The following is a 27,500-nucleotide window of genomic DNA, read 5'->3' as shown; positions in this document are numbered from 1 at the left end:
TGAGCCCTGAAGGGAGTGGTATAGTACTGAGCCCTGAAGGGAGTGGTATAGTACTGAGCCATGAAGGGAGTGGTATAGTACTGAGCCCTGAAGGGAGTGGTAGCCCTGAAGGGAGTGGAATAGTACTGAGCCCTGAAGGGGAGTGGTATAGTACTGAGCCATGAAGGGAGTGGTATAGTACTGAGCCCTGAAGGGAGTGGTACAGTACTGAGCCCTGAAGGGAGTGGTATAGTACTGAGCCCTGAAGGGAGTGGTATAGTACTGAGCCCTGAAGGGAGTGGTATAGTACTGAGCCCTGAAGGGAGTGGTATAGTACTGAGCCCTGAAGGGAGTGGTATAGTACTGAGTCCTGAAGGGAGTGGTATAGTACTGAGTCCTGAAGGGAGTGGTATAGTACTGAGCCCTGAAGGGAGTGATACAGTACTGAGCCCTGAAGGGAGTGGTATAGTACTGAGCCCTGAAGGGAGTGGTATAGTACTGAGCCCTGAAGGGAGTGGTATAGTACTGAGCCCTGAAGGGAGTGGTATAGTACTGAGCCCTGAAGGGAGTGGTATAGTACTGAGCCCTGAAGGGAGTGGTATAGTACTGAGCCCTGAAGGGAGTGGTATAGTACTGAGCCCTGAAGGGAGTGGTATAGTACTGAGCCCTGAAGGGAGTGGTATAGTACTGAGCCCCGAAGGGAGTGGTGTAGTACTGAGCCCTGAAGGGGAGTGGTATAGTACTGAGCCCTGAAGGGAGTGGTATAGTACTGAGCCCTGAAGGGAGTGGTATAGTACTGAGCCCTGAAGGGAGTGGTATAGTACTGAGCCCTGAAGGGAGTGGTATAGTAATGAGCCATGAAGGGAGTGGTATAGTACTGAGCCCTGAAGGGAGTGGTATAGTACTGAGCCCTGAAGGGAGTGGTATAGTACTGAGCCATGAAGGGAGTGGTACAGTACTGAGCCCTGAAGGGAGTGGTATAGTACTGAGCCCTGAAGGGAGTGGTATAGTACTGAGCCCTGAAGGGAATGGTATAGTACTGAGCCCTGAAGGGAGTGGTATAGTACTGAGCCCTGAAGGGAGTGGTATAGTACTGAGCCCTGAAGGGAGTGGTAGCCCTGAAGGGAGTGGTATAGTACTGAGCCATGAAGGGAGTGGTATAGTACTGAGCCATGAAGGGAGTGGTATAGTACTGAGCCCTGAAGGGAGTGGTAGCCCTGAAGGGAGTGGAATAGTACTGAGCCCTGAAGGGGAGTGGTATAGTACTGAGCCATGAAGGGAGTGGTATAGTACTGAGCCATGAAGGGAGTGGTATAGTACTGAGCCCTGAAGGGAGTGGTATAGTACTGAGTCCTGAAGGGAGTTGTATAGTACTGAGCCCTGAAGGGAGTGGTATAGTACTGAGCCCTGAAGGGAGTGGCATAGTACTGAGCCATGAAGGGAGTGGTATAGTACTGAGCCCTGAAGGGAGTGGTATAGTACTGAGCCCTGAAGGGAGTGGTATAGTACTGAGCCCTGAAGGGAGTGGTATAGTACTGAGCCCTGAAGGGAGTGGTATAGTACTGAGCCCTGAAGGGAGTGGTATAGTACTGAGCCCTGAAGGGAGTGGTATAGTACTGAGCCCTGAAGGGAGTGGTATAGTACTGAGTCCTGAAGGGAGTTGTATAGTACTGAGCCCTGAAGGGATTGGTAGCCCTGAAGGGAGTGGAATAGTACTGAGCCCTGAAGGGAGTGGTATAGTACTGAGCCATGAAGGGAGTGGTATAGTACTGAGCCATGAAGGGAGTGGTATAGTACTGAGCCCTGAAGGGAGTGGTATAGTACTGAGTCCTGAAGGGAGTGGTATAGTACTGAGCCCTGGAGGGAGTGGTATAGTACTGAGCCCTGAAGGGAGTGGTATAGTACTGAGCCCTGAAGGGAGTGGTATAGTACTGAGCCCTGAAGGGAGTGGTACAGTACTGAGCCCTGAAGGGAGTGGTATAGTACTGAGCCCTGAAGGGAGTGGTATAGTACTGAGCCCTGAAGGGAGTGGTATAGTACTGAGCCATGAAGGGAGTGGTATAGTACTGAGCCCTGAAGGGAGTGGTATAGTACTGAGCCCTGAAGGGAGTGGTATAGTACTGAGCCCTGAAGGGAGTGGTATAGTACTGAGCCCTGGAGGGAGTGGTATAGTACTGAGCCCTGAAGGGAGTGGTATAGTACTGAGCCCTGAAGGGAGTGGTATAGTACTGAGCCCTGAAGGGAGTGGTACAGTACTGAGCCCTGAAGGGAGTGGTATAGTACTGAGCCCTGAAGGGAGTGGTATAGTACTGAGCCATGAAGGGAGTGGTATAGTACTGAGCCCTGAAGGGAGTGGTATAGTACTGAGCCCTGAAGGGAGTGGTATAGTACTGAGCCCTGAAGGGAGTGGTATAGTACTGAGCCCTGAAGGGAGTGGTATAGTACTGAGCCCTGAAGGGAGTGGTATAGTACTGAGCCCTGAAGGGAGTGGTATAGTACTGAGCCCTGAAGGGAGTGGTATAGTACTGAGCCCTGAAGGGAGTGGTATAGTACTGAGCCCTGAAGGGAGTGGTATAGTACTGAGCCCTGAAGGGAGTGGTATAGTACTGAGCCCTGAAGGGAGTGGTATAGTACTGTATATAGCACCTCTTCTATGCTCTCACGCCAAAGTGGTTATTTTAGATAAGACTACAGCCCCAAAGTATTATCACCCTGATCCTTGAGGGAATACACTCCTCTCTCTTTCTCTCTCTCTCTCTCTCTCTCGCTCTCTCTCATTCAATTTAAGGGCTTTATTGGCATGGGAAACATATGTTTACATTGCCAAAGCAAGTGAAATAGAAAAAAAAAAAAAAGTGAAATAAATAATAAAAAGTGAACAGTAAATATTACACTCAAACAAGTTCAAAAAGAATAAAGACATTTCAAATGTCATATTATGTCTATATACAGTGTTGTAACGATGGGCAAATAGTTAAAGTACAAAAGGGAAAATAAATCAACATAAACAATGCTTGTGTTTGTTCTTCACTGGTTGCCATTTTCTTGTGGCAACAGGTCAGAAATCTTGCTGCTGTGATGGCACACTGTGGTATTTCACCCAATAGATCTGGAAGTTTATCAAAATTGGATTTGTTTTCAAATTCTTTGTGGGTCTGTGAAATCTGAGGGCAATATGTGTCTCTAATATGGTCATACAGCTCAGTTTCCACCTCATTTTGTGGGCAGTGTGCACATAGCCGGTCTTCTCTTGAGAGCCAGGTCTGCCTTTCTCAATAGCAAGGCTATGCTCACTGAGTTTGTACATAATCAAAGCTTTCCTTAATTTTGGGTCAGTCACAGTGGTCAGGAATTCTTAATGCAGAGTCTCAATTTGGTGTTTGTCCCATTTTGTGAATTCTTGGTTGGTGAGCGGACCCCAGACCTCACAAACATAAAGGGCAATGGGTTCTAAAACTGATTCAAGTATTTTTAGCCAGATCCTAATTGGTATGTCAAATTGTATGTTCCTTTTGATGGCATAGAAGGCCCTTCTTGCCTTGTCTCTCAGATCGTTCACAGCTTTGTGGAAGTTACCTGTGGCGCTGATGTTTAGGCCGAGGTATGTATCGTTTTTTGTGTGCTCTAGGGCAACGGTGTCTAGATGGAATTTGTATTTGTGGTCCTGGCAACTTGACCTTTTTTGGAACACCATTATTTTTGTCTTACTGAGATTTACTGTCAGGACCCAGGTCTGACAGAATCTGTGCAGAGGATATAGGTGCTGCTGCTCCTTGGTTGGTGACAGAAGCACCAGATCATCAGCAAACAGAAGACATTCGACTTCAGATTCTAGTAGGGTGAGGCCGGGTGCTGCAGACTGTTCTAGTGCACTCGTCAAGTCATTAATATATATGTTGAAGAGGGTCGTGCTTAAGCTGCATCCCTGTTTCACCCCACGGCCCTGTGGAAAGAAATGTGTGTGTTTTTAACCGCACACTTGTTGTTTGTGTACATGGATTTTATAATGTCGTATGTTTTTCCCCCAACACCACTTTCCATCAATTTGTATAGCAGACCCTCATGCCAAATTTTTTGAAGTCAACAAAGCAGGAGAAGACTTTGCCTTTGTTTTGGTTTGTTTGTTTATCAATTAGGGTGTGCAGGGTGTATACGTGATCTGTCGTACGGTAATTTGGTAAAAAGCCAATTTGACATTTGCTCAGTACATTGTTTTCGCTGAGGAAATGTACAAGTCTGCTGTTAATGATAATGCAGAGGATTTTCCCAAGGTTGCTGTTGACGCATATCCCACGGTAGTTATTGGGGTCAAATCTGTCTCCACTTTTGTGGATTGGGGTTCTCTCTCTCTCTCTCTCTCTCTCTCTCTCTCTCTCTCTCTCTCTCTCTCTCTCTCTCTCTCTCTCTCTCTCTCTCTCTCTCTCTCTCTCTCAGCTGTCAAACCCTCCATTTACTGTAATATTTATTTAATGTTCTGAGCTTTGTGTTGCAGCTAATCCTCTCTTTTCTCACTGTACACAATATGTATGAATTAAAGGTTGCTTTAATTTACATAATCTAAAAACCACACAGGATGTTAAACGGATTACTTAGTATAACTGGACAACATTGTTTTAATAAGACTCTGACAGTAGGCCACTGCTGTTATGTTGATTTTACATTTTAGTTCTGTAGATCATGTCTGCCCCAGTAGCCAGCAGAAGCTACCACCGGCTGTACAGGTATAGATGACGGAGCTCACTAGAGGGATTTGTGTCTGTCTGAGGATCTAAAGGCCTTTATCAAATGGGATCAGATGGGGGGGATACTACTTTCACCTAAGCCTCCCTAGCAGACTGCAGTGTGAAGGTGGGGGTCATTTCAACACAGGCCAAAGACAGCTGCCTGCAGAGCATTGTAGTGCACCAGCACTGCACCTCTTCAACCCATTACAGGTTAACAAAGACAGAGGTACTATATCACAGAGATATAGCATCCTTTATTGTCTCTAGTTCTATAATGATACGGCCCTAGCTATCTTGGAACCTTCTGATTGTGAGAGACAGTTAGTGGGGCTATATATGGGGAGGCTGGGTGGGTAAAGTCTGGATGAGCCATTGCACCTGCACCTTTGATCTCACACCAGAGCCTTTTCCTATTGCTGCAGTCTGATGCAGTGAAACCTCAGTTCCTCAGTCAGCCTCTACCCACCCAGCCTCTACTCATCCAGCCTCTACTCATCCAGACTCTACCCATCCAGCCTCTACCCATCCAGCCTCTACCCACCCAGCCTCTACCCATCCATTCTCTACCCATCCATTCTCTACCCATCCAGCCTCTACTCATCCAGCCTCTACCCATCCAGCCTCTACCCATCCAGCCTCTACCCACCCAGCCTCCACCCACCCAGCCTCTACCCACCCAGCCTCTACCCATCCAGCCTCTACCCATCCAGCCTCTACCCACCCAGCCTCTACTCATCCAGACTCTACCCATCCAGCCTCTACTCATCCAGCCTCTACCCATCCAGACTTTACCCACCCAGCCTCTACCCACCCAGCCTCTACCCATCCAGCCTCTACCCACCCAGGCTCTACCCATCCAGCATCTACCCATCCATTCTCTACCCACCCAGCCTCCCCATACAGCACCAACCCACCACACACCACACCCAGATCACAGAAAATGGGATCAATTACTCTAAAAAGGGATGACCTTTGATGCTTTTGTTTTTTGATTGAATATTGAACATGGGACATTTTATTACATTTATCTGCTTAATAAGAGTAGGATTTCCCCCGCCTAAGGAGCCAGCTAAGTAATTATTTCGCTAAACCCCATACTTTGCCTTTCCACAGACAGGCGACCCACCCGGCTTATTTGTGCTGCTGCTAAGTGGAACATTGTCAGGCTAATGACTTCTGAAATCTACTGCCAAATACTTACCTGAGTCTTACCTGAGTCTTACCTGAGTCTTATCTAGTGAGTCACTGTTGAAATAATCCATCTGACAGAAGTAAAAATCAGTCCGTCAGCATCTACTGTCACCCCCTCCTCTCCTCTCGTCTCTTCCCATCTCTTGTCTCACCCCCTCCTCTCGTCTCTTCCCATCTCTTGTCTCACCCCCTCCTCTCCTCTTGTCTCATCCCATCTCTTGTCTCACCCCCTCCTCTCCTCTCGTCTCATCCCATCTCTTGTCTCACCCCCTCCTCTCATCTCTTCCCATCTCTTGTCTCACCCCCTCCTCTCGTCTCATCCCATCTCTTGTCTCACCCCCTCCTCTCATCTCTTCCCATCTCTTGTCTCACCCCCTCCTCTCATCTCTTCCCATCTCTTGTCTCACCCCTCCTCTCGTCTCTTCCCATCTCTTGTCTCACCCCTTCCTCTCGTCTCATCCCATCTCTTGTCTCACCCCCTCCTCTCGTCTCATCCCATCTCTTGTCTCACCCCCTCCTCTCGTCTCATCCCATCTCTTGTCTCACCCCCTCCTCTTGTCTCATCCCATCTCTTGTCTCACCCCTCCTCTCGTCTCATCCCATATCTTGTCTCACCCCCCTTCCTCTCGTCTCATCCCATCTCTTGTCTCACCCCCTCCTCTCGTCTCATCCCATCTCTTGTCTCACCCCCTTCCTCTCGTCTCATCCCATCTCTTGTCTCACCCCCCTTCCTCTCGTCTCATCTCTCCTTCCCTTTAATAAAGAATACAGAAGATGAGAAAGCAGTGACTGGAATGTAAAAACAAGGGAGAGGGAGACAAAACAGAATGCCACTCAACATTAATGAAACCTTTCGTCTCTGTTCCTCCAGCTAAGTGGGCTTCAAAGCTGAAAGTCACATTAAGATGCAGAGACACAGAGTCCGACTTCTGCGAGAGCACCAGCCTCTGTCATATGGACACATTAATACACGGCTAAAGAAACGGCTAAAGAAATGAGAGCATGGTACTCAGAGATAGCCTATGGGCCAATGCAGCAGTATGCCTTTTAACTTCCATTGTCAACTAAGTAAAAATACATAAAGCCGACAAATTAAACCAGTATAAAATATCCTGATGAAAAATTCTGGTTCTTTCAATCACATCAAATCAATCAACTGGGTTTGGCCTGAAGCTGTCTCCATTGAACTTGCAAATATGTATCAACTAGCCTATTTTGGGTCCTCAGAGTTTCCCGGACCAGTGAGCTCGGGACAGACAGCTGTTTTTTTCCTTTATCTTATGACGTTTCCACTGGATATGGGAACATCAGATGTCTCTGTCTCTCTCTGTCTCTCTGTCTCTCTGTCTCTGTCTCTGTCTCTGTCTCTGTCTCTGTCTCTCTCTCTCTCTCTCTCTCTCTCTCTGTCTCTGTCTCTCTCTCTCTCTCTCTCTGTCTCTGTCTCTGTCTCTGTCTGTCTCTGTCTGTCTCTCTCTCTCTCTCTCTCTCTGTCTCTCTCTCTCTCTCTGTCTCTGTCTCTGTCTCTCGCTCGCTCTCTCTCTCTCTCTCTGTTTCTCTCTCTCTCTGTCTCTCTCTCTCACTCTCTCTGTCTCTCTCTGTCTCTCTGTCTCTGTCTCTCGCTCTCTCGCTCTCTCTCTTTCTCCAGGAGTATACAAGTTTAGCCTCTATCGCCCCCTTTATCCAGGGTCCAGTTTTTCAAAATTTATCTTTCTGGATTTCACCTATCGGATATTTCTATCCATTTAATCCTATCCGATAGGCAAAATCCAGATAACTTTTGAAAAACTGGACCCTGGCGTGTACACGTTCAGCCTCTAACCAGTGTATATCTCCCCCTCTATCCAGGCATCTACACGTTCAGCCTCTAACCAGTGTCTCTCTCCCCCTCTATCCAGGCATCTACACGTTCAGCCTCTAACCAGTGTCTCTCTCCCCCTCTATCCAGGCATCTACACGTTCAGCCTCTAACCAATGTCTCTCTCCCCCTCTATCCAGGCATCTACACGTTCAGCCTCTAACCAGTGTCTCTCTCCCCCTCTATCCAGGCATCTACACGTTCAGCCTCTAACCAGTGTCTCTCTCCCCCTCTATCCAGGCATCTACACGTTCAGCCTCTAACCAGTGTCTCTCTCCCCCTCTATCCAGGCATCTACACGTTCAGCCTCTAACCAGTGTCTCTCTCCCCCTCTATCCAGGCATCTACACGTTCAGCCTCTAACCAATGTCTCTCTCCCCCTCTATCCAGGCATCTACACGTTCAGCCTCTAACCAGTGTCTCTCTCCCCCTCTATCCAGGCATCTACACGTTCAGCCTCTAACCAGTGTCTCTCTCCCCCTCTATCCAGGCATCTACACGTTCGGCCTGTTCACCGTGGACATCTTTGTGAATGCCGGCCAGGTGGTGACGGGGAACCTGGCCCCCCACTTCCTGACGGTGTGTAAGCCCAACTACACGGCCCTGGGCTGCCAGAACGGCCTGCGCTACATCAGCCACCAGGAGGCCTGCACCGGGAACCAGGAGGATATCCTGCGAGCACGCAAAACCTTCCCCTCCAAAGAGGCCGCGCTCAGCGTCTATGCAGCCCTCTATCTTGCGGTGAGTAAGGAACTAAAGATTAGCAGGAACCAAAGATGTTAAGTGAGTTGGCTCTGTTACAACTACTAACTAACGGAACATAATAACTGGAGTAATGTTTCCATACTGACGATATGTGCAGAATAATAGTAGGCTTTATGACATTGCAGACATCCCTAAGGAAATCTGGAACATTCTATGAGGGACAGCCTTGATAACGGACCTTTAAAGACTGAGTTAGTAGGCCCAATAGGTGCCTGTCTTGAATGTGCTGCTATTCAGCTGCTTCTTTGATGGCTATGATGAGATGTGGAGAACGCTGCGCAGTATATCCTGTTAGTCTTTAAACCTCTATAATCCGTTGAATAATTCCTGACAGATTGGGCTGGACTCTCGTTGTCTTGAAATCTTGTTTTCGTATTTTGGACTCTGGATTGAAGTCGCTGCCTCATTGATCGAAGAGTGTCTGGTGGTGAGATGCAATTGGTTGAAGATTTCACATTAACCAATAATTAACGTAAACACATTTAGCATCTCCACCCCTCCACGCATACAAGCCACATACAAGCCGCTGATGTGAGCCTTTGGAACATCTACATTTAAAAAGTATTATAAATCAATAAAAAATACACCATCACAATAAATGCATTATTTATTTTAGGCGGGTCTAAAGAAACATTATGAAAAGAAGAAAATGTATTTCAGAAGAACAAAATATGAGTTGGCCTACTGTATGTTATCTGGCTATGCTCCATGCCATAGGCTGTAGGCTTGTTCATTTAGCAGACAAGATACGCTTGTAATCCTGTGCCATTCTTTTATATTATATGATTTTATAGTAAGAAGAATACAATTCAACTTCAAATATAAATATATTTTTCCCATTCCGGAGGGAGTGTGCATATGAAGTGGCTATGTTGAGTATAAAATTGATCAATTAGAGTTATTTGGTCACTTTAGTTGTGAATGATACAAACCTTAGAATGTCTTAGAAATGAAAACATATTATGGGCTGCATGGTGCGACTACAGGCTATTGATGATTTGAGAAAGTCACAAGAAAAGCTTGCGCTCTGTTCCTCGCCTCAGGCTACACACGCTTCTCTCTCATCAAGTGATCAGATTTTCACCCGTCAGACTATTCTAAATTTAATCTTGTCTTTACTAATATGTAAAATTAGTTTCGATTTAGAATGGTCCGTTGTCAAATGGGCAGGAACAGGGGCAGGGAGAAAAGGCTTGTCATCTGTATGCACTCGAATAGTGAATGAAGGCCGCTTTCCCGCCTGTTAGTTTTTCAATCATGCTACCCTGGTTATTTCACTCCGTGCATCAACCACTGTTTGAGGAGCATGCAGCCACTCGCTGTGCGACAGGTGATATTCTGCCCAATCTCTGTATGCCATGGGCTCTCCAACCCTGTTCCTGAAGCTACCCAGTGCTTAATTTGGGAAACCAAGTGAACTCTATTCGGGAACATTGATAGTAACTAAACATATGTATTTCATTAAACTGTTAACAGCACGTTCTAGAAAGGAATAAAGGAGAGAGAGAGAGGAGATGGAAACGCATGGTGGTGAGATATTCTGTATAGCTAAAGGTAATGTCACCCAATTAATTATGAAAATATAAAAAAATTCCTATTACTAGGCTATTCAAAATCAAATACAAATTCACTGTAATTGTACGTTAACTCTGTAAACCGCCCTGCATAATCAATGAACCAACAGCATGGCCTAGGCCTTCTCTCCCAGACTCATGGATATTTACATTTACGTCATTTAGCAGACGCTCTTATCCAGAGCGACTTACAGGAGCAATTAGGGTTAAGTGCCTTGCTCAAGGGCACATCGACAGATTTTTCACCTAGTCGGCTCGGGGATTAGAACCAGCGACCTTTCGGTTACTGGCACAACGCTCTTAACCACTAAGCTACCTGCCGAGTAGCCGTGAGTTTGGAGCGCGGCATAAGGTAACCAGTCCATCCAGTATGCATAATAATAATACAGTCCACATTCAAATACGATTGCTACAATCTGTTTAATTCTGGAGTATAGGCTAGACCCCTTACTTGAATGTTTTTCTGCCAGGTGTAACATGTGGTAGGCTATGTATTGTATAAAGGCACACTCATTTTCGATTGGATTTACATTGATGTCAGAGTGGTTAGAGGGACAATAGAGCCCTGAGTACCAGGCCATTGGGACCTGATGGTTAGAGGGCCAATAGAGCCCTGAGCACCAGGCCATTAGGACCTGATGGTTAGAGGGACAATAGAGCCCTGAGTACCAGGCCATTAGGACCTGATGGTTAGAGGGACAATAGAGCCCTGAGTACCAGGCCATTAGGACCTGATGGTTAGAGGGACAATAGAGCCCTGAGTACCAGGCCATTAGGACCTGATGGTTAGAGGGACAATAGAGCCCTGAGTACCAGGCCATTAGGACCTGATGGTTAGAGGGACAATATAGCCCTGAGTACCAGGCCATTAGGACCTGATGGTTAGAGGGACAATAGAGCCCTGAGTACCAGGCCATTAGGACCTGAAGGTCGTTAGCGAGTTGGGTGCTACCAACGCATGTTCTGAGTGCATAAGAGGAGATTACCGAGACTCAACAGTCACATGAAATTTTACTGAGTTCATTTACAGTCATTTAGCAGACACGCTTATCCAGAGCAATTTACAGTCAGTGAGTGCATACATTATTATTATTGTTTTTTATACTGGACCCCCGTGGGAATCAAACCCACAACCCTGGCGTTGCAAACACCATTCTCTACCAACTGAGCTACATCCCTGCCAGCCATTCCCTCCCCTACCCTGGACGACTTGTGCGCCGCCCCATGGGTCTCCTGGTCGCGGCCGGCTACGATAGAGCCTAGATTCGAACCAGGATCTCTAGTGGCACAGCTAGCGCTGCGATGCAGTGCCTTAAACCACTGCGCCACTCATGACTAATGACTGCCGGTGTGGTGGTAATACGGTCACCGCAACAGCCCTAGTAACGGTAGATAATATGGTAACGGTAGATATGGTAACGGTAGATATGGTAACTGTAGATAAAATGGTAACGATAGATAATATGGTAACGGTAGATATGGTAACTGTAGATAAAATGGTAATGGTAGCTATGGTAACTGTAGATAAAATGGTAATGGTAGCTATGGTAACTGTAGATAAAATGGTAATGGTAGCTATGGTAACTGTAGATAAAATGGTAACGGTAGCTATGGTAACTGTAGATAATATGGTAACGGTAGATATGGTAACTGTAGATCAAATGGTAACGGTAGCTATGGTAACTGTAGATAATATGGTAACGGTAGATATGGTAACTGTAGATCAAATGGTAACGGTAGCTATGGTAACTGTAGATAATATGGTAACAGTAGATATGCGTATAGATGGACTTCTCCAAGTCTCTGAGCTGTTCTGCTGGAGTAGTATGTAGACTCACCTGACTAGGATAGGTGTAGCCTGACTAGCTTGCAGTAGCCTGACTAGCTTGCAGTAGCCTGACTAGCCTGCAGTAGCCTGCAGAAGCCTGACTAGCCTGCAGTAGCCTGACTAGCCTGCAGTAGCCTGACTAGCCTGCAGTAGCCTGACTAGCCTGCAGTAGCCTAACTAGCCTGCAGTAGCCTGCAGTAGCCTGCAGTAGCCTGACTAGCCTGCAGTAGCCTGACTAGCCAGCAGTAGCCTGCAGTAGCCTGACTAGCCTGCAGTAGCCTGACTAGCCAGCAGTAGCCTGACTAGCCTGCAGTAGCCTAACTAGCCTGCAGTAGCCTGCAGTAGCCTGCAGTAGCCTGACTAGCCTGCAGTAGCCTGACTAGCCTGCAGTAGCCTGACTAGCCTGCAGTAGCCTGCAGAAGCCTGACTAGCCTGCAGTAGCCTGACTAGCCAGCAGTAGCCTGACTAGCCTGCAGTAGCCTAACTAGCCTGCAGTAGCCTGCAGTAGCCTGACTAGCCTGCAGTAGCCTCACTAGCCTGCAGTAGCCTGACTAGCCTGCAGTAGCCTGCAGTAGCCTGACTAGCCTGCAGTAGCCTGCAGTAGCCTGACTAGCCTGCAGTAGCCTGACTAGCCTGCAGTAGCCTGCAGTAGCCTGCAGTAGCCTGCAGTAGCCTGAATAGCCTGCAGTAGCCTGACTAGCCAGCAGTAGCCTGACTAGCCTGCAGTAGCCTAACTAGCCTGCAGTAGCCTGCAGTAGCCTGCAGTAGCCTGACTAGCCTGCAGTAGCCTGACTAGCCTGCAGTAGCCTGACTAGCCTGCAGTAGCCTGCAGTAGCCTGACTAGCCTGCAGTAGCCTCACTAGCCTGCAGTAGCCTGACTAGCCTGCAGTAGCCTGCAGTAGCCTGACTAGCCTGCAGTAGCCTGCAGTAGCCTGACTAGCCTGCAGTAGCCTGACTAGCCTGCAGTAGCCTGCAGTAGCCTGCAGTAGCCTGCAGTAGCCTGAATAGCCTGCAGTAGCCTGACTAGCCTGCAGTAGCCTGCAGTAGCCTGACTAGCCTGCAGTAGCCTGACTAGCCTGACTAGCCTGCAGTAGCCTGCAGTAGCCTGACTAGCCTGCAGTAGCCTGCAGTAGCCTGACTAGCCTGCAGTAGCCTGCAGTAGCCTGCAGTAGCCTGCAGAAGCCTGACTAGCCTGCAGTAGCCTGACTAGTCAGCAGTAGCCTGACTAGCCTGCAGTAGCCTGCAGTAGCCTGCAGTAGCCTGACTAGCCTGCAGTAGCCTCAGTAGCCTGCAGTAGCCTGACTAGCCTGCAGTAGCCTGCAGTAGCCTGACTAGCCTGCAGTAGCCTGACTAGCCTGCAGTAGCCTGCAGTAGCCTGACTAGCCTGCAGTAGCCTGCAGTAGCCTGCAGTAGCCTGCAGTAGCCTGACTAGCCTGCAGTAGCCTGACTAGCCTGCAGTAGCCTGACTAGCCAGCAGTAGCCTGACTAGCCTGCAGTAGCCTGACTAGCCTGCAGTAGCCTGACTAGCCTGCAGTAGCCTAACTAGCCTGCAGTAGCCTGACTAGCCTGCAGTAGCCTGACTAGCCTGCAGTAGCCTGACTAGCCTGCAGTAGCCTAACTAGCCTGCAGTAGCCTGCAGTAGCCTGCAGTAGCCTAACTAGCCTGCAGTAGCCTGCAGTAGCCTGCAGTAGCCTGACTAGCCTGCAGTAGCCTGACTAGCCAGCAGTAGCCTGCAGTAGCCTGACTAGCCTGCAGTAGCCTGACTAGCCAGCAGTAGCCTGACTAGCCTGCAGTAGCCTAACTAGCCTGCAGTAGCCTGCAGTAGCCTGCAGTAGCCTGACTAGCCTGCAGTAGCCTGACTAGCCTGCAGTAGCCTGACTAGCCTGCAGTAGCCTGCAGAAGCCTGACTAGCCTGCAGTAGCCTGACTAGCCAGCAGTAGCCTGACTAGCCTGCAGTAGCCTAACTAGCCTGCAGTAGCCTGCAGTAGCCTGACTAGCCTGCAGTAGCCTGACTAGCCTGCAGTAGCCTGACTAGCCTGCAGTAGCCTGCAGTAGCCTGACTAGCCTGCAGTAGCCTGCAGTAGCCTGACTAGCCTGCAGTAGCCTGACTAGCCTGCAGTAGCCTGACTAGCCTGCAGTAGCCTGCAGTAGCCTGAATAGCCTGCAGTAGCCTGACTAGCCTGCAGTAGCCTGCAGTAGCCTGACTAGCCTGCAGTAGCCTGACTAGCCTGACTAGCCTGCAGTAGCCTGCAGTAGCCTGACTAGCCTGCAGTAGCCTGCAGTAGCCTGACTAGCCTGCAGTAGCCTGCAGTAGCCTGCAGAAGCCTGACTAGCCTGCAGTAGCCTGACTAGTCAGCAGTAGCCTGACTAGCCTGCAGTAGCCTGCAGTAGCCTGCAGTAGCCTGACTAGCCTGCAGTAGCCTCAGTAGCCTGCAGTAGCCTGACTAGCCTGCAGTAGCCTGCAGTAGCCTGCAGTAGCCTGACTAGCCTGCAGTAGCCTGACTAGCCTGCAGTAGCCTAACTAGCCTGCAGTAGCCTGCAGTAGCCTGACTAGCCTGCAGTAGCCTGACTAGCCTGCAGTAGCCTGCAGTAGCCTGCAGTAGCCTGACTAGCCTGCAGTAGCCTGACTAGCCTGCAGTAGCCTGCAGTAGCCTGACTAGCCTGCAGTAGCCTGACTAGCCTGCAGTAGCCTGCAGTAGCCTGACTAGCCTGCAGTAGCCTGCAGTAGCCTGACTAGCCTGCAGTAGCCTGCAGTAGCCTGCAGTAGCCTGACTAGCCTGCAGTAGCCTGACTAGCCTGCAGTAGCCTGACTAGCCTGCAGTAGCCTGCAGTAGCCTGACTAGCCTGCAGTAGCCTGCAGTAGCCTGACTAGCCTGCAGTAGCCTGACTAGCCTGCAGTAGCCTGACTAGCCTGCAGTAGCCTGCAGAAGCCTGACTAGCCTGCAGTAGCCTGACTAGCCAGCAGTAGCCTAACTAGCCTGCAGTAGCCTGCAGTAGCCTGACTAGCCTGCAGTAGCCTGACTAGCCTGCAGTAGCCTAACTAGCCTGCAGTAGCCTGACTAGCCTGCAGTAGCCTAACTAGCCTGCAGTAGCCTGCAGTAGCCTGACTAGCCTGCAGTAGCCTGACTAGCCTGCAGTAGCCTAACTAGCCTGCAGTAGCCTGACTAGCCTGCAGTAGCCTGACTAGCCTGCAGTATCTTGCAGTAGCCTGACTAGCCTGCAGTAGCCTGCAGTAGCCTGCAGTAGCCTGACTAGCCTGCAGTAGCCTGACTAGCCTGCAGTAGCCTGACTAGCCTGCAGTAGCGTGCAGTAGCCTGACTAGCCTGCAGTAGCCTGCAGTAGCCTGACTAGCCTGCAGTAGCCTGACTAGCCTGCAGTAGCCTGCAGTAGCCTGACTAGCCTGCAGTAGCCTGACTAGCCTGCAGTAGCCTGCAGTAGCCTGACTAGCCTGCAGTAGCCTGCAGTAGCCTGCAGAAGCCTGACTAGCCTGACTTGTTCTCCCCTGGCTGCCTGCGTTTGGAATCCAGATGAGCAGACAGGCAGACAGAAAGACAGACAGGCAGGCAGGCAGGCAGGCAGACAGCTAGACAGGCAGTTGCAGGCAGGAAGGTGCAGGCAGGCAGCTAGAGCGGCAGGCAGGTAGGCAGACAGCTAGACAGGCAGGTGCAGGCAGGCAGGCAGACAGCTAGGCAGGCAGGTGCAGGCAGGCAGGCAGACAGCTAGACAGACAGGCAGTCAGACAGCTAGACAGCTAGAAAGCTAGACAGGCAGGCAGGTGCAGGCAGGCAGCTAGAGCGGCAGGCAGGTAGGCAGGCAGGTGCAGGCAGACAGCTAGACAGACAGGTGCAGGTAGACAGACAGCTAGACAGGCAGGCAGGCAGGCATGCAGACAGCTAGACAGGCAGGTGCAGGCAGGCAGACAGTTAGACAGGCAGGTGCAGGCAGGCAGGCCGACAGCTAGACAGACAGGTGCAGGCAGGCAGACAGCTAGACAGGCAGGCAGGCAGGCAGGCATGCAGACAGCTAGACAGGCAGGCAAGGACATTCGATTTTTTATTTGAAGGCACACTTGACCAGCATGGCTACCACAGCATTCTGCAGCGATACGCCATCCCATCTGGTTTGCGCTTAGTGGGACTATCATTTGTTTTTCAACAGGACAATGACCCAAAACACATACAGGCTGTGTAAGAGCTATTTTACCAAGAAGGAGAATGATGGAGTGCTGCATCAGATGATCTGGCCTCCACAATCACCCGACCTCAACCCAATTGAGTTGGTTTGGGATGAGTTGAACCGCAGAGTGAAGGAAAAGCAGCCAACAAGTGCTCAGCATATATGGGAAGTTCAAGACTGTTGGAAAAGCATTCCTCATGAAGCTGGTTGAGAGAATACCAAGAGTGTGCAAAGCTGTCATCAAGGCAAAGGGTGGCTACTTTGAAGAATATAAAATATAAAATATTTTTTGATTTGTTTAACACTTTTCTGGTTACTACATGATTCCATATGTGTTATTTCATAGTTTTGATGTCTTCACTATTATTCTACAATGTAGAAAATAGTAAAAATAAAGAAAAACCGTTGAATGAGTAGGTGTGTCCAAACTTTTGACTGGTACTGTACATTATGAGATTATTATGGATAAGAGCGATATTATTTGTTTTTGTTAAATGGCAGCCAAGCATCCATCATCATATCACCAGAATAAAACCCTTGAGATTTAATGGAAAGGAGCATCAAGCTCATCACCTTGCACATTCACCACCCTGTAAGGTTTATCATAACTGATTTAATCTATAGCCTAATAAACTGCATGCTCCATTTGCTCTGTTCCGGCCATTATTATGAGCCTCCACTGTGGTTATTATATAAATAATTTCTCGCATAATTAATTTTACCGACACAAAAAGATCCCACCATGTAGAACGAACAAATTCATTGTTTTGTAGCGGTTAGGGGTTATTAGCATGCTATCTTAAAGAAGATTGTTTTGTAGCAGTTAGCGGTATTAGCATGCTACCGTAAAGCACATTGTTTTTTTAGTGGTTAGTGGTTAGCATGCTCATTTAAAGCACATTGTTTGTTAGCAGTTAGCATGCTATTGTAAAGCACATTGTTTATTTGCAGTAAGCTCCAGTTAGCTTGCAACATTCAAACACATCGTTTGTTAGTGGTTAGCATGCTACTGCAAAGCTTGGTGCATGCTAGTATAAAACAACTGTACTACTGTAAAACAACACATTTCACTGCACCTATATCCGGTGTTTGTGACAATACATATTTTTTTTAAGCAGCACTCTGGAGATTGGGGATGATACATTATCACAGGCTGCTGGTGACATTATCACATGCTGCTGTAACATTATCACAGGCTGATGGTAACATTATCACAGGCTGCTGGTACCATTATCACAGGCTGATGGTAACATTATCACAGGCTGATGGTAACATTATCACAGGCTGCTGTAATATTATCACAGGCTGCTGGTAACATTATCACAGGCTGCTGTAACATTATCACAGGCTGCTGTAACATTATCACAGGCTGCTGGTAACATTATCACAGGCTGCTGTAATATTATCACAGGCTGCTGTAACATTATCACAGGCTGCTGGTAACAGCCTTGGTTTCTCAAATGACTGCCTCGCCTGGTTCACCAACTACTTCCCAGATAGAGTTCAATGTGTCAAATCGGAGGGCCTGTTGTCTGGATCTCTGGCAGTCTCTATGGGGGTGCCACAGGGTTCAATTCTTGGGCCGACTCTTTTCTCCGTGTATATCAATGATGTCGCTCTTGCTGCTGGTGACTCTCAGATCCACCTCTACACAGACGACACCATTTTGTATACATCTGGCCCTTCATTGGACACTGTGTTAACAAACCTCCAAACGAGCTTCAATGCCATACAACACTCCTTCAGTAGCATCCAACTGCTCTTAAACACTAGTAAAACTAAATGCATGCTCTTCAATCGAACGCTGCTGGCACCCGCCCACCCGACTAGAATCACTACTCTCGACGGGTCTGACCTAGAGTATGTGGACAACTACAAATACCTAGGTGTCTGGTTAGACTGTAAACTCTCCTTCCAGACTCACATTAAGAATCTCCAATCCAAAGTTAAATCTAGAATCGGCTTCCTATTTCGCAACAAAGCCTCCTTCACTCATGCTGCCAAACATGCCCTCGTAAAACTGACTATCCTACCGATCCTTGACTTCGGCGATGTCATTTACAAAATAGCCTCCAACACTCTACTCAGCAAATTGGATGTAGTCTATCACAGTGCCATCCGTTTTGTCTCCAAAGCCCCATACACTACCCACCACTGTGACCTGTACGCTCTTGTTGGCTGGTCCTCACTACATGTTCGTCGTCAAACCCACTGGCTCCAGGCCATCTATAAATCACTGCTAGGCAAATCCCCGCCTTATCTTAGCTCATTGGTCACCATAGCAGCACCCACCCGTAGTCTGCGCTCCAGTAGGTATATCTCACTGGTCATCCCCAAAGCCAACACCTCCTTTGGCCGCCATTCCTTCCAGTTCTCTGCTGCCAATGACTGGAACGAATTGCAAAAATCTCTGAAGCTGGAGACTCTTATCTCCCTCACTAACTTTAAGCATCAGTTGTCAGAGCACCTTACCGATCACTGCACCTGTACACAGCCCATCTGAAATTAGCCCACCCAACTACCTCATCCCTATATTGTTATTTATTTTGCTCTTTTGCACCCCAGTATCTCTATTTGCACATAATCTCTTGCACATCTAGCATTCCAGTGTTAATACTAATTGTAATTATTTTGCACTATAGCCTATTTATTGCCTTACCTCCATAACTTGCTACATTTGCACACACTGTATACAGTGGGGAGAACAAGTATTTGATACACTGCCAATTTTGCAGGTTTTCCTACTTACAAAGCATGTAGAGGTCTGTCATTTTTATCATAGGTACACTTCAACTGTGAGAGACGGAATCTAAAACAAAAATCCAGAAAATCATATTGTATGATTTTTAAGTAATTCATTTGCATTTTATTGCATGACATAAGTATTTGATACATCAGAAAAGCAGAACTTAATATTTGGTACAGAAACCTTTGTTTGCAATTACAGAGATCATACGTTTCCTGTAGGTCTTGACCATGTTTGCACACACTGCAGCAGGGATTTTGGCCCACTCCTCCATACAGACCTCCAGATCCTTCAGGTTTCGGGGCTGTCGCTGGGCAATACGGACTTTCAGCTCCCTCCAAAGATTTTCTATTGGGTTCAGGTCTGGAGACTGGCTAGGCCACTCCAGGACCTTGAGATACTTCTTACGGAGCCACTCCTTAGTTGCCCTGGCTGTGTGTTTCGGGTCGTTGTCATGCTGGAAGACCCAGCCAAGACCCATCTTCAATGCTCTTACTGAGGGAAGGAGGTTGTTGGCCAAGATCTCGCGATACATGGCCCCATCCATCCTCCCCTCAATACGGTGCAGTCGTCCTGTCCCCTTTGCAGAAAAGCATCCCCAAAGAATGATGTTTCCACCTCCATTCTTCACGGTTGGGATGGTGTTCTTGGGGTTGTACTCATCCTTCTTCTTCCTCCAAACACGGCGAGTGGAGTTTAGACCAAAAAGCTATATTTTTTTTTCATCAGACCACATGACCATCTCCCATTCCTCCTCTGGATCATCCAGATGGTCATTGGCAAACTTCAGACGTGCCTGGACATGCGCTGGCTTGAGCAGGGGGACCTTGTGTGCGCTGCAGCATTTTAATCCATGACAGCGTAGTGTGTTACTAATGGTTTTCTTTGAGACTGTGGTCCCAGCTCTCTTCAGGTCATTGACCAGGTCCTGCTGTGTAGTTCTGGGCTGATCCCTCACCTTCCTCATGATCATTGATGCCCCACGAGGTGAGATCTTGCATGGAGCCCCAGACCGAGGGTGATTGACCGTAATCTTGAACTTCTTCCATTTTCTAATAATTGCGCCAACAGTTGTTGCCTTCTCACCAAGCTGCTTGCCTATTGTCCTGTAGCCCATCCCAGCCTTGTGCAGGTCAACAATGTTATCCCTGATGTCCTTACACAGCTCTCTGGTCTTGGCCATTGTGGAGAAGTTGGAGTCTGTTTGATTGAGTGTGTGGACAGGTGTCTTTTATACAGGTAACGAGTTCAAACAGGTGCAGTTAATACAGGTAATGAGTGGAGAACAGGAGGGCTTCTTAAAGAAAAACTAAACGGTCTGTGAGAGCCGAAATTCTTACTGGTTGGTAGGTGATCAAATACTTATGTCATGCAATAAAATGCAAATGAATTACTTAAAAATCATACAATGTGATTTTCTGGATTTTTGTTTTAGATTCCGTCTCTCACAGTTGAAGTGTACCTATGATAAAAATTACAGACCTCTACATGCTTTGTAAGTAGGAAAACCTGCAAAATCGGCAGTGTATCAAATACTTGTTCTCCCCACTGTATATATTTTCTGTTGTATCTTTTGACTTTATGTTTTTTTACCCCATATATAACTCTGTGTTGTTGTTTTTATCGCACTGCTTTGCTTTATCTTGGCCAGGTCGCAGTTGTAAATGAGAACTTGTTCTCAACTGGCTTTCCTGGTTAAATAAAGGTGGAAAAAAAGAAATAAAAAAAATATCACAGGCTGCTGCTAGCTAGTTTTTGGAGAGGGGTAGAGCGTGGTCATGTTTGATTCGTTTTTGACAACTCATAAGCCGTGGCCCCTGGGAGGGACTGTGAACCCTTGACCTGAGTAGGATAAAGTTTCCCTCCACACACACACACACACACACACACACACACACACACACACACACACACACACACACACACACACACACACACACACACACACACACACATCACCCCCAACACCATCACCTCCACCATCACCTCCATCATCACCACCAACATCACCCCAATACCTTCACCACCACCATCACCCCCAACTCCATCACCCCAACACCATCACCACCACCATCACCTCACCACCATCACCACACCACCAGACTGAGAGACTGAGAGAGAGAGACTGAGAGAGAGAGACTGAGTGAGAGAGACTTAGAGAGAGACTGAGAGAGAGCACGAGAGAGAGACTGGGAGAGAGAGATAGCACGAGAGAGAGACTGGGAGAGAGAGAAAAGAGCCGTTAAATTATATAACCACTTAAAAGGAAGCTATTCCCAAACCTTTCATAACAAAGCCATCACCTACAGAGAGATGAACTTGGAGAAGAGTCCCCTAAGTAAGCTGGTCCTGGGGCTCTGTTCACAAACACAAACAGACCCCACAGAGCCCCAGGACAACAACAACAACACAATTAGACCCAACCAAATCATGAGAAAACAAAAAGAGAATTACTTGACACATTGGAAAGAATTAACAAAAAAAAGAGTGCAAACTAGAATGCTATTTGGTTCTAAACAGAGAGTACACAGTGGCAGAATACCTGATCACTGTGACTGACCCAAACTTAAGGAAAGCTGGAAAGGCCGCCGTAGGCAGACCTGGCTCTCAAGAGAAGACAGGCTATGTGCACACTGCCCACAAAATGAGGTGGAAACTGAGCTGCACTTCCTAACCTCCTGCCAAATGTATGACCATATTAGAGACACATATTTCCCTCAGATTACAGCGATCCACAAAGAATTTGAAAACAAACCCATTTTTGATAAACTCCCATATCTACTGGGTGAAATACCACAGTGTGCCATCACAGCAGCAAGATTTGTTGCCACAAGAAAAGGGCAACCAGTGAAGAACAAACACCATTGTAAATACAACCCATATTTATGTTGATTTATTTTCCCATTTGTACTTTAACTATTTGCACATTGTTACAACACTGTATATATATATAAAATATGACATTTGAAATGTCTTTATTCTTTTGAAACTTCTGAGTGTAATGTTTACTGTTAATATTTATTGTTTATTTCACTTATGTTTACTATCTACTTCACTTGCTTTGGCAATGTTAACATATGATTCCCATGCCAATAAAGCCCTTAAATTGAAATGAATTGAATTGAGAGACTGAGAGAGAGATTATCACCCTGATCCTTGAGGGAATACACTCTCTCTCTCTCTCTCTCTCTCTCTCTCTCTCTCTCTCTCTCTCTCTCTCTCTCTCTCTCTCTCTCTGTCTCTCTGTCTCTCTCTCTCTCTCTCTCTATCTGTCTCTCTCTCTCTCTGTCTCTCTCTCTCTCTCTCTCTCTCTCACCCCCACCCCCACCCCCACCCCCACACGTCAATCTCTCACTCTGTGTCTCTCCCTCTCAGGCAGAGCAGGGGAACAGAGCGTTGACAGTTAGTTAGAGAACCCATCCACCAACAGCCCTACACATGAGGAATAGAGACCCAGCTCCATGCAGCCCTCCCTCCCGGGCACAAACTGGTTGAATCAACGTTGTTTCAACGTAATCTGTCATCGTAAACTGTTGTTTTGAGGGTAACATTTCAACCGCAGGATTATGTCATCTTGGTAATCATATTTCAACATACACTACATGAACAAAAGTATTTGGACACCTGCTCGTCGAACATCTCATTCCAACATCATGGGCATTAATATGGAGTTGGTCCCACCCTTTGCTGCTATAACAGCCTCAACTCTTCTGGGAAGGCTTTCCACTAGATGTTGGAACATTGCTGCGGGGGACTTGCTTCCATTCAGCCACAAGAGCATTAGTGAGGTCGGGCACTGATGTTGGGCAACTAGGCCTGGCTCGCAGTCGGCGTTCCAATTCAGGGCTCTGTGCAGGCCAGTCAAGTTCTTCCACATCGATCTCGACAAACCATTTCTGTATGGACCTCGCTTTGTGCACGCGGTCATTGTCATGCTGAAACAGGAAAGGGCCTTCCACAAACTTTTGCCACAAATTTGGAAGCACAGAATCGTCTAGAAAATGTCATTGTATGCTGTAGCATTAGGATTTCCCTTCACTGGAACTAAGGGGCCTAGCCCAAACCATGAAAATCAGCCCCAGACCATTATTCCTCCTCCACCAAACTTTATAGTTGGCACAAATGTGATATTTCCTTGTATTTTTATTTTAATTTTTTGCTTTGTCATTATGGGATATTGTGTGTAGTACTTTCCGAATGCACTGTATAGGTTGTAATCTCATTGATCAACGTCTCAACCAAATATTAACCAATTATCCACGTTGAAATGACGTGGTGTGCCCAGTGGGATGTACCACTCAATATAGTATTGGCATTCTGAAGGGGGACTATGTTGTCTGTGGTCTATTTACTCTAAAATATGACACCAATGCCTTTTCCTCTGAGTACAATGAAGATGACATTTGTATTTATTTTCTTACTAACTTTAATAGATGAGATCAAGAGGGATGTGAGGAGATAACAGTATGTTCATTACTATCTTCTAGAGTTACATCACGTGTACAGTGGAAGCCGAAGGGCCGCGGCTAGCCAAACCTGTGCTGTCCCTGGGTCTGATGTGTCTGGCCTTCCTCACGGGACTCAACAGAGTGGCCGAGTACCGGAACCACTGGTCTGACGTCATCGCTGGATTCATCATAGGAGTGGCCATCGCCACTTTCCTGGTAAGAACCTGTCCTGCAGCTGCATCACAAACCTCACAATGTACGGTGTGCTAATTTTGGACAGCCTCGTTCACCAACTCCTAGTGATTCTGACGCTGTCGTAATTTGGACACCGCACCATTGGGTTGTAGAACCTGGATCAGCATCACATATGGTTGTGTCCAAAAGCATCAGCATATGGTTGTGTCCAAAAATGGCAGCCAATTCCCCTGGTGGTGGTCCACCTGGGGATCCCTCAAGGCTTGGTCCTAGGGCCTCTACTGTCTTGTATCTACAAAGACTGAGCATTCACTTTTAAACGCTAATGACACTCAGCTGTATGTCTCCACAAACACTGACACTGACAATGCCACTCCTGGTCAGCTGCCTGCAGGACATCAAATGCAGTTGAGTTTCCTGCAGTTAAACTGCAGACACAGGTCGTGCTGATTGGCACTGGCTCCATAAGTAACAACAACAGCAGCTACAGGTGTCAAGGTGCTCCCCTCCAGGGAGGTTCTCAACCTGGGTGGGATATTTGACAGTCAGTTCTCGTTTGAGGCCAACATCAAAAGTGTGACCAAAGTTGTATTTTTCCATCTGCGGAACATTGCCAGGTTATGACCTATGCTGTCACAGCCTGCAGCTGAGCGACTCATCCACGCCTTTACAAGGGGATTGCGAAAGTATTCACCCCCTTTTGGCATTTTTCCTATTTTGTTGCCTTACAACCTGGAATTAAAATTGATTTTTTGGGGGGTTTGTATCATTTGATTTACATAACATGTCTACCACTTTGAAGATGCAAAATATTTTTTCTTGTGAAACAAACAACAAATAAGGCAAAAAAAAACAGAAAACTTGAGCGTGCATAACTATTCACCCCCCCCAAAGTCAATACTTTGTAGAGCCACCTTTTGCAGCAATTACAGCTGCAAGTCTCTTGGGGTATGTCTCTATAAGCTTGGCACATCTAGCAACTGGGATTTTTGCCCATTCTTCAAGGCAAAATCGCTCCAGCAAAAGTTGGATGGGTTCCGCTGGTGTACAGCAATCTTTAAGTCATACCACAGATTCTCAATTGGATTGAGGTCTGGGCTTTGACTAGGCCATTCCAAGACATTTAAATGTTTCCCCTTAAACCACTCGAGTGTTGCATTAGCAGTATGCTTAGGGTCATTGTCCTGCTGGAAGGTGAACCTCCGTCCCAGTCTCAAATCTCAGGTTTCCCTCAAGAATTTAATTGTATTCAGCACCATCCATCATTCCTTCAATTCTGACCAGTTTCCCAGTCCCTGCCGATGAAAAACAAATCCCACAGCATGATGCTGCCAACACCATGCTTCACTGTGGGGATGGTGTTCTCGGGGTGATGAGAGGTGTTGGGTTTGCGCCAGACATAGCGTTTTCCATGATGGCCAAAAAGCTCAATTTTAGTCTCATCTGACCAGAGTACCTTCTTCCATATGTTTGGGGAGTCTCCCACATGTCTTTTGGCGAACACCAAACGTGTTTACTTATTTTTTTCTTTAAGCAATGGCTTTTTTCTGGGCACTCTTCCGTAAAACCCAGCTCTGTGGAGTGTACGGCTTAATGTGGTCCTATGGACAGATACTCCAATCTCCGCTGTGGAGCTTTGCAGCTCCTTCAGGGTTATCTTTGGTCTCTTTGTTGCCTCTCTGATTAATGCCCTCCTTGCCTGGTCCATGAGTTTTGGTGGGCGGCCCTCTCTTGGCAGGTTTGTTGTGGTGCCATATTCTTTCAATTTTTTAATAATGGATTTAATGGTGCTCTGTGGGATATTCAGAGTTTCTGATATTTTTTTATAACCCAACCATGATCTGTACTTCTCCACAAACTTTGTCCCTGACCTGTTTGGAGAGCTCCTTGGTCTTCATGGTGCCACTTGCTTGGTGGTGGCCGTTGCTTGGTGGTGTTGCAGACTCTGGGGCCTTTCAGAACAGGTGTACATATACTGAGATCATGTGACACTTAGATTGGACACAGGTGGACTTTATTTAACTAATTATGTGACTTCTGAAGGTAATTGGTTGCACCAGATCTTATTTAGGGGCTTCATAGCAATGGGGGTGAATACATATGCGCGCACCACTTTTCCATTATTCATTTTTTAGCATTTTTTGAAACAAGTAATTTTTTTCATTTCACTTCACCAATTTGGACTATTTTGTGTATGTCCATTACATGAAATCCAAATAAAAATCCATTTAAATTACAGGTTGTAATGCAACAAAATAGGAAAAACGCCAAGGGGGATGAATACCTTTGCAAGGCACTGTATATTGTCCCGTCTGGACTATTGTAATGCCTTGTTAGTTGGCACATCTGACAAGTGCCTAAGAAAACTACAATATGTCCAGAACTGTGCTGCACGTGTCCTTACCCACACTCCCCCCTGTGAGCAAGTCCCTCCAGTGCTGTTCAACCTCCTCTGGCTCCCCATACACTCACGCATTGACTTTAAAATCCTGGTTCACACCTACCACGCTATCCACAACTCTGGATCCAAATACCTGTCTGACCTCATCCTACCCTCCTGCCCCTCACACAACCTTCACTCCTCCAGGTCCGTCTCCCTTCAGCAGCCCCACAGCAGACTAAAAACTATGGGTGACGGGGCATTCAGTTGTGCGGCTCCTCGGCTGTGGAACACACTTCCAGTCAATGTCAGGGCTGCAGAGTCTCTGGCCTTGTTTAAGGCACAGCTGATCAGAGAAGCTTTCAAGGACCTATGTTAATTCTGTTCTCCTGTCCTCCGGCTCTGATGACACCTGGATATAGATTTGATTGTTGTCTGTGTTTTGGATATTATTATTATTAAATTTTTTCAGAGGCTTGGGTGTGAGAAAAGCACTTTACAAATGAAATGAATACTCTGCATATAGATGCACTTTTCCTTTCGGACTGTAACGTTCCCTCAAATTAGCCACTGGGGATCAATCATGGGCAGAGAGGGAACGTTCTTGGGGACCTTCATGGAGCATTGAGGATCCATCATGGGCAGAGAGGGAACGTTCTTGGGGACCTTCATGGAGCATTGAGGATCCATCATGGGCAGAGAGGGAACGTTCTTGGGGACCTTCATGGAGCATTGAGGATCCATCATGGGCAGAGAGGGAACGTTCTTGGGGACCTTCATGGAGCATTGAGGATCCATCATGGGCAGAGAGGGAACCAATGAGCATGGAGCGTTGGGGATCCATCACGGGCAGAGAGGGAACCAATGAGAAATGATCTCAAACGGGAGTTGGCTTCACATTTGTCATGGGGCTGAGAAAAATGTCAGTTTCAAAGCAAATGTCCTGCAATTCTACACATGGTTCTTATGCTATCTGAGTGACTCAAACATTATAACTAAATCAATGGTGCCTCATGCCATGACATTTTTGGAATTTCAGATTCTCCCTGACTGTCTAGTTTTTATTAGTGCCGACATATTCATAATCGTATCCGTAAATTGACAGTTGATAGTCTGATCGGATGATACTCGTGTTTGGAAAAAACAGAAGTGTTTTAATATGCCTAAATAGATGTTTGCAAAATACCTTCCTGCACGTTCTCACTGCAAAAAAGCTGCAGATTAGGAGCAGTGTGCGGAGAGGTGGGTGTGTGTGTGCGTCTGTCTGTGTGCGTCTGTCTGTGTGTGTCTGTGAGTGTGTGTCTGTGTGCGTCTGTCTGTTTGTGTCTGTGAGTGTGTGTGTGTGTGTCTGTGAGTGTGTGTCCTCAACTTGCAGCAGGCAGACAAGTTTGCTGTCACTCAGTCAGAATGCTCATCAGCGTTTCATCTTTCTTCCCTACCCTCGCCCCGCTTGTTAGATATGATGAACGTTGATAGCTTAATATCAAACGTCCTCGCCATGTGAGTTGTCATAGTAGCAGGCAGCAGCAATCTAAATGATCAGACCCAAAACATGCCAGGAAAAGTGATCGGGTGAAATGATGAAGCGAGTGGATGGAGAAAATACAGCTTCACTCTATCCAATCAGAGCAGCAGGATC

At 47.2% G+C, this 27,500-nt stretch overlaps 1 protein-coding gene across 1 annotated transcript in view; it reads left to right on the top strand.

The window, feature by feature from the left end:
* Positions 1–27,500, top strand: part of LOC311121110 (phospholipid phosphatase-related protein type 5-like) — a gene marked incomplete at both ends in the record, with an annotated part of 96,027 nt that overhangs the window by 32,112 nt on the left and 36,415 nt on the right. Inside the window, 2 exons of the mRNA XM_084195641.1 lie at positions 8,240–8,490; positions 23,326–23,502. Coding sequence (XP_084051767.1) covers positions 8,240–8,490; positions 23,326–23,502 — 428 coding nt within the window. The remainder of the gene's footprint in view (positions 1–8,239; positions 8,491–23,325; positions 23,503–27,500) is intronic.

This window comes from Coregonus lavaretus, assembly GCF_964263955.1.
Source record: "Coregonus lavaretus genome assembly, contig: HAP1_SCAFFOLD_1386, whole genome shotgun sequence".
In the NCBI taxonomy this organism is placed as follows: Eukaryota; Metazoa; Chordata; class Actinopteri; order Salmoniformes; family Salmonidae; genus Coregonus; species Coregonus lavaretus.
The sequence above is the reverse complement of the archived record's forward strand: the minus strand, read 5'-3'. Positions and strand labels throughout refer to the sequence as shown.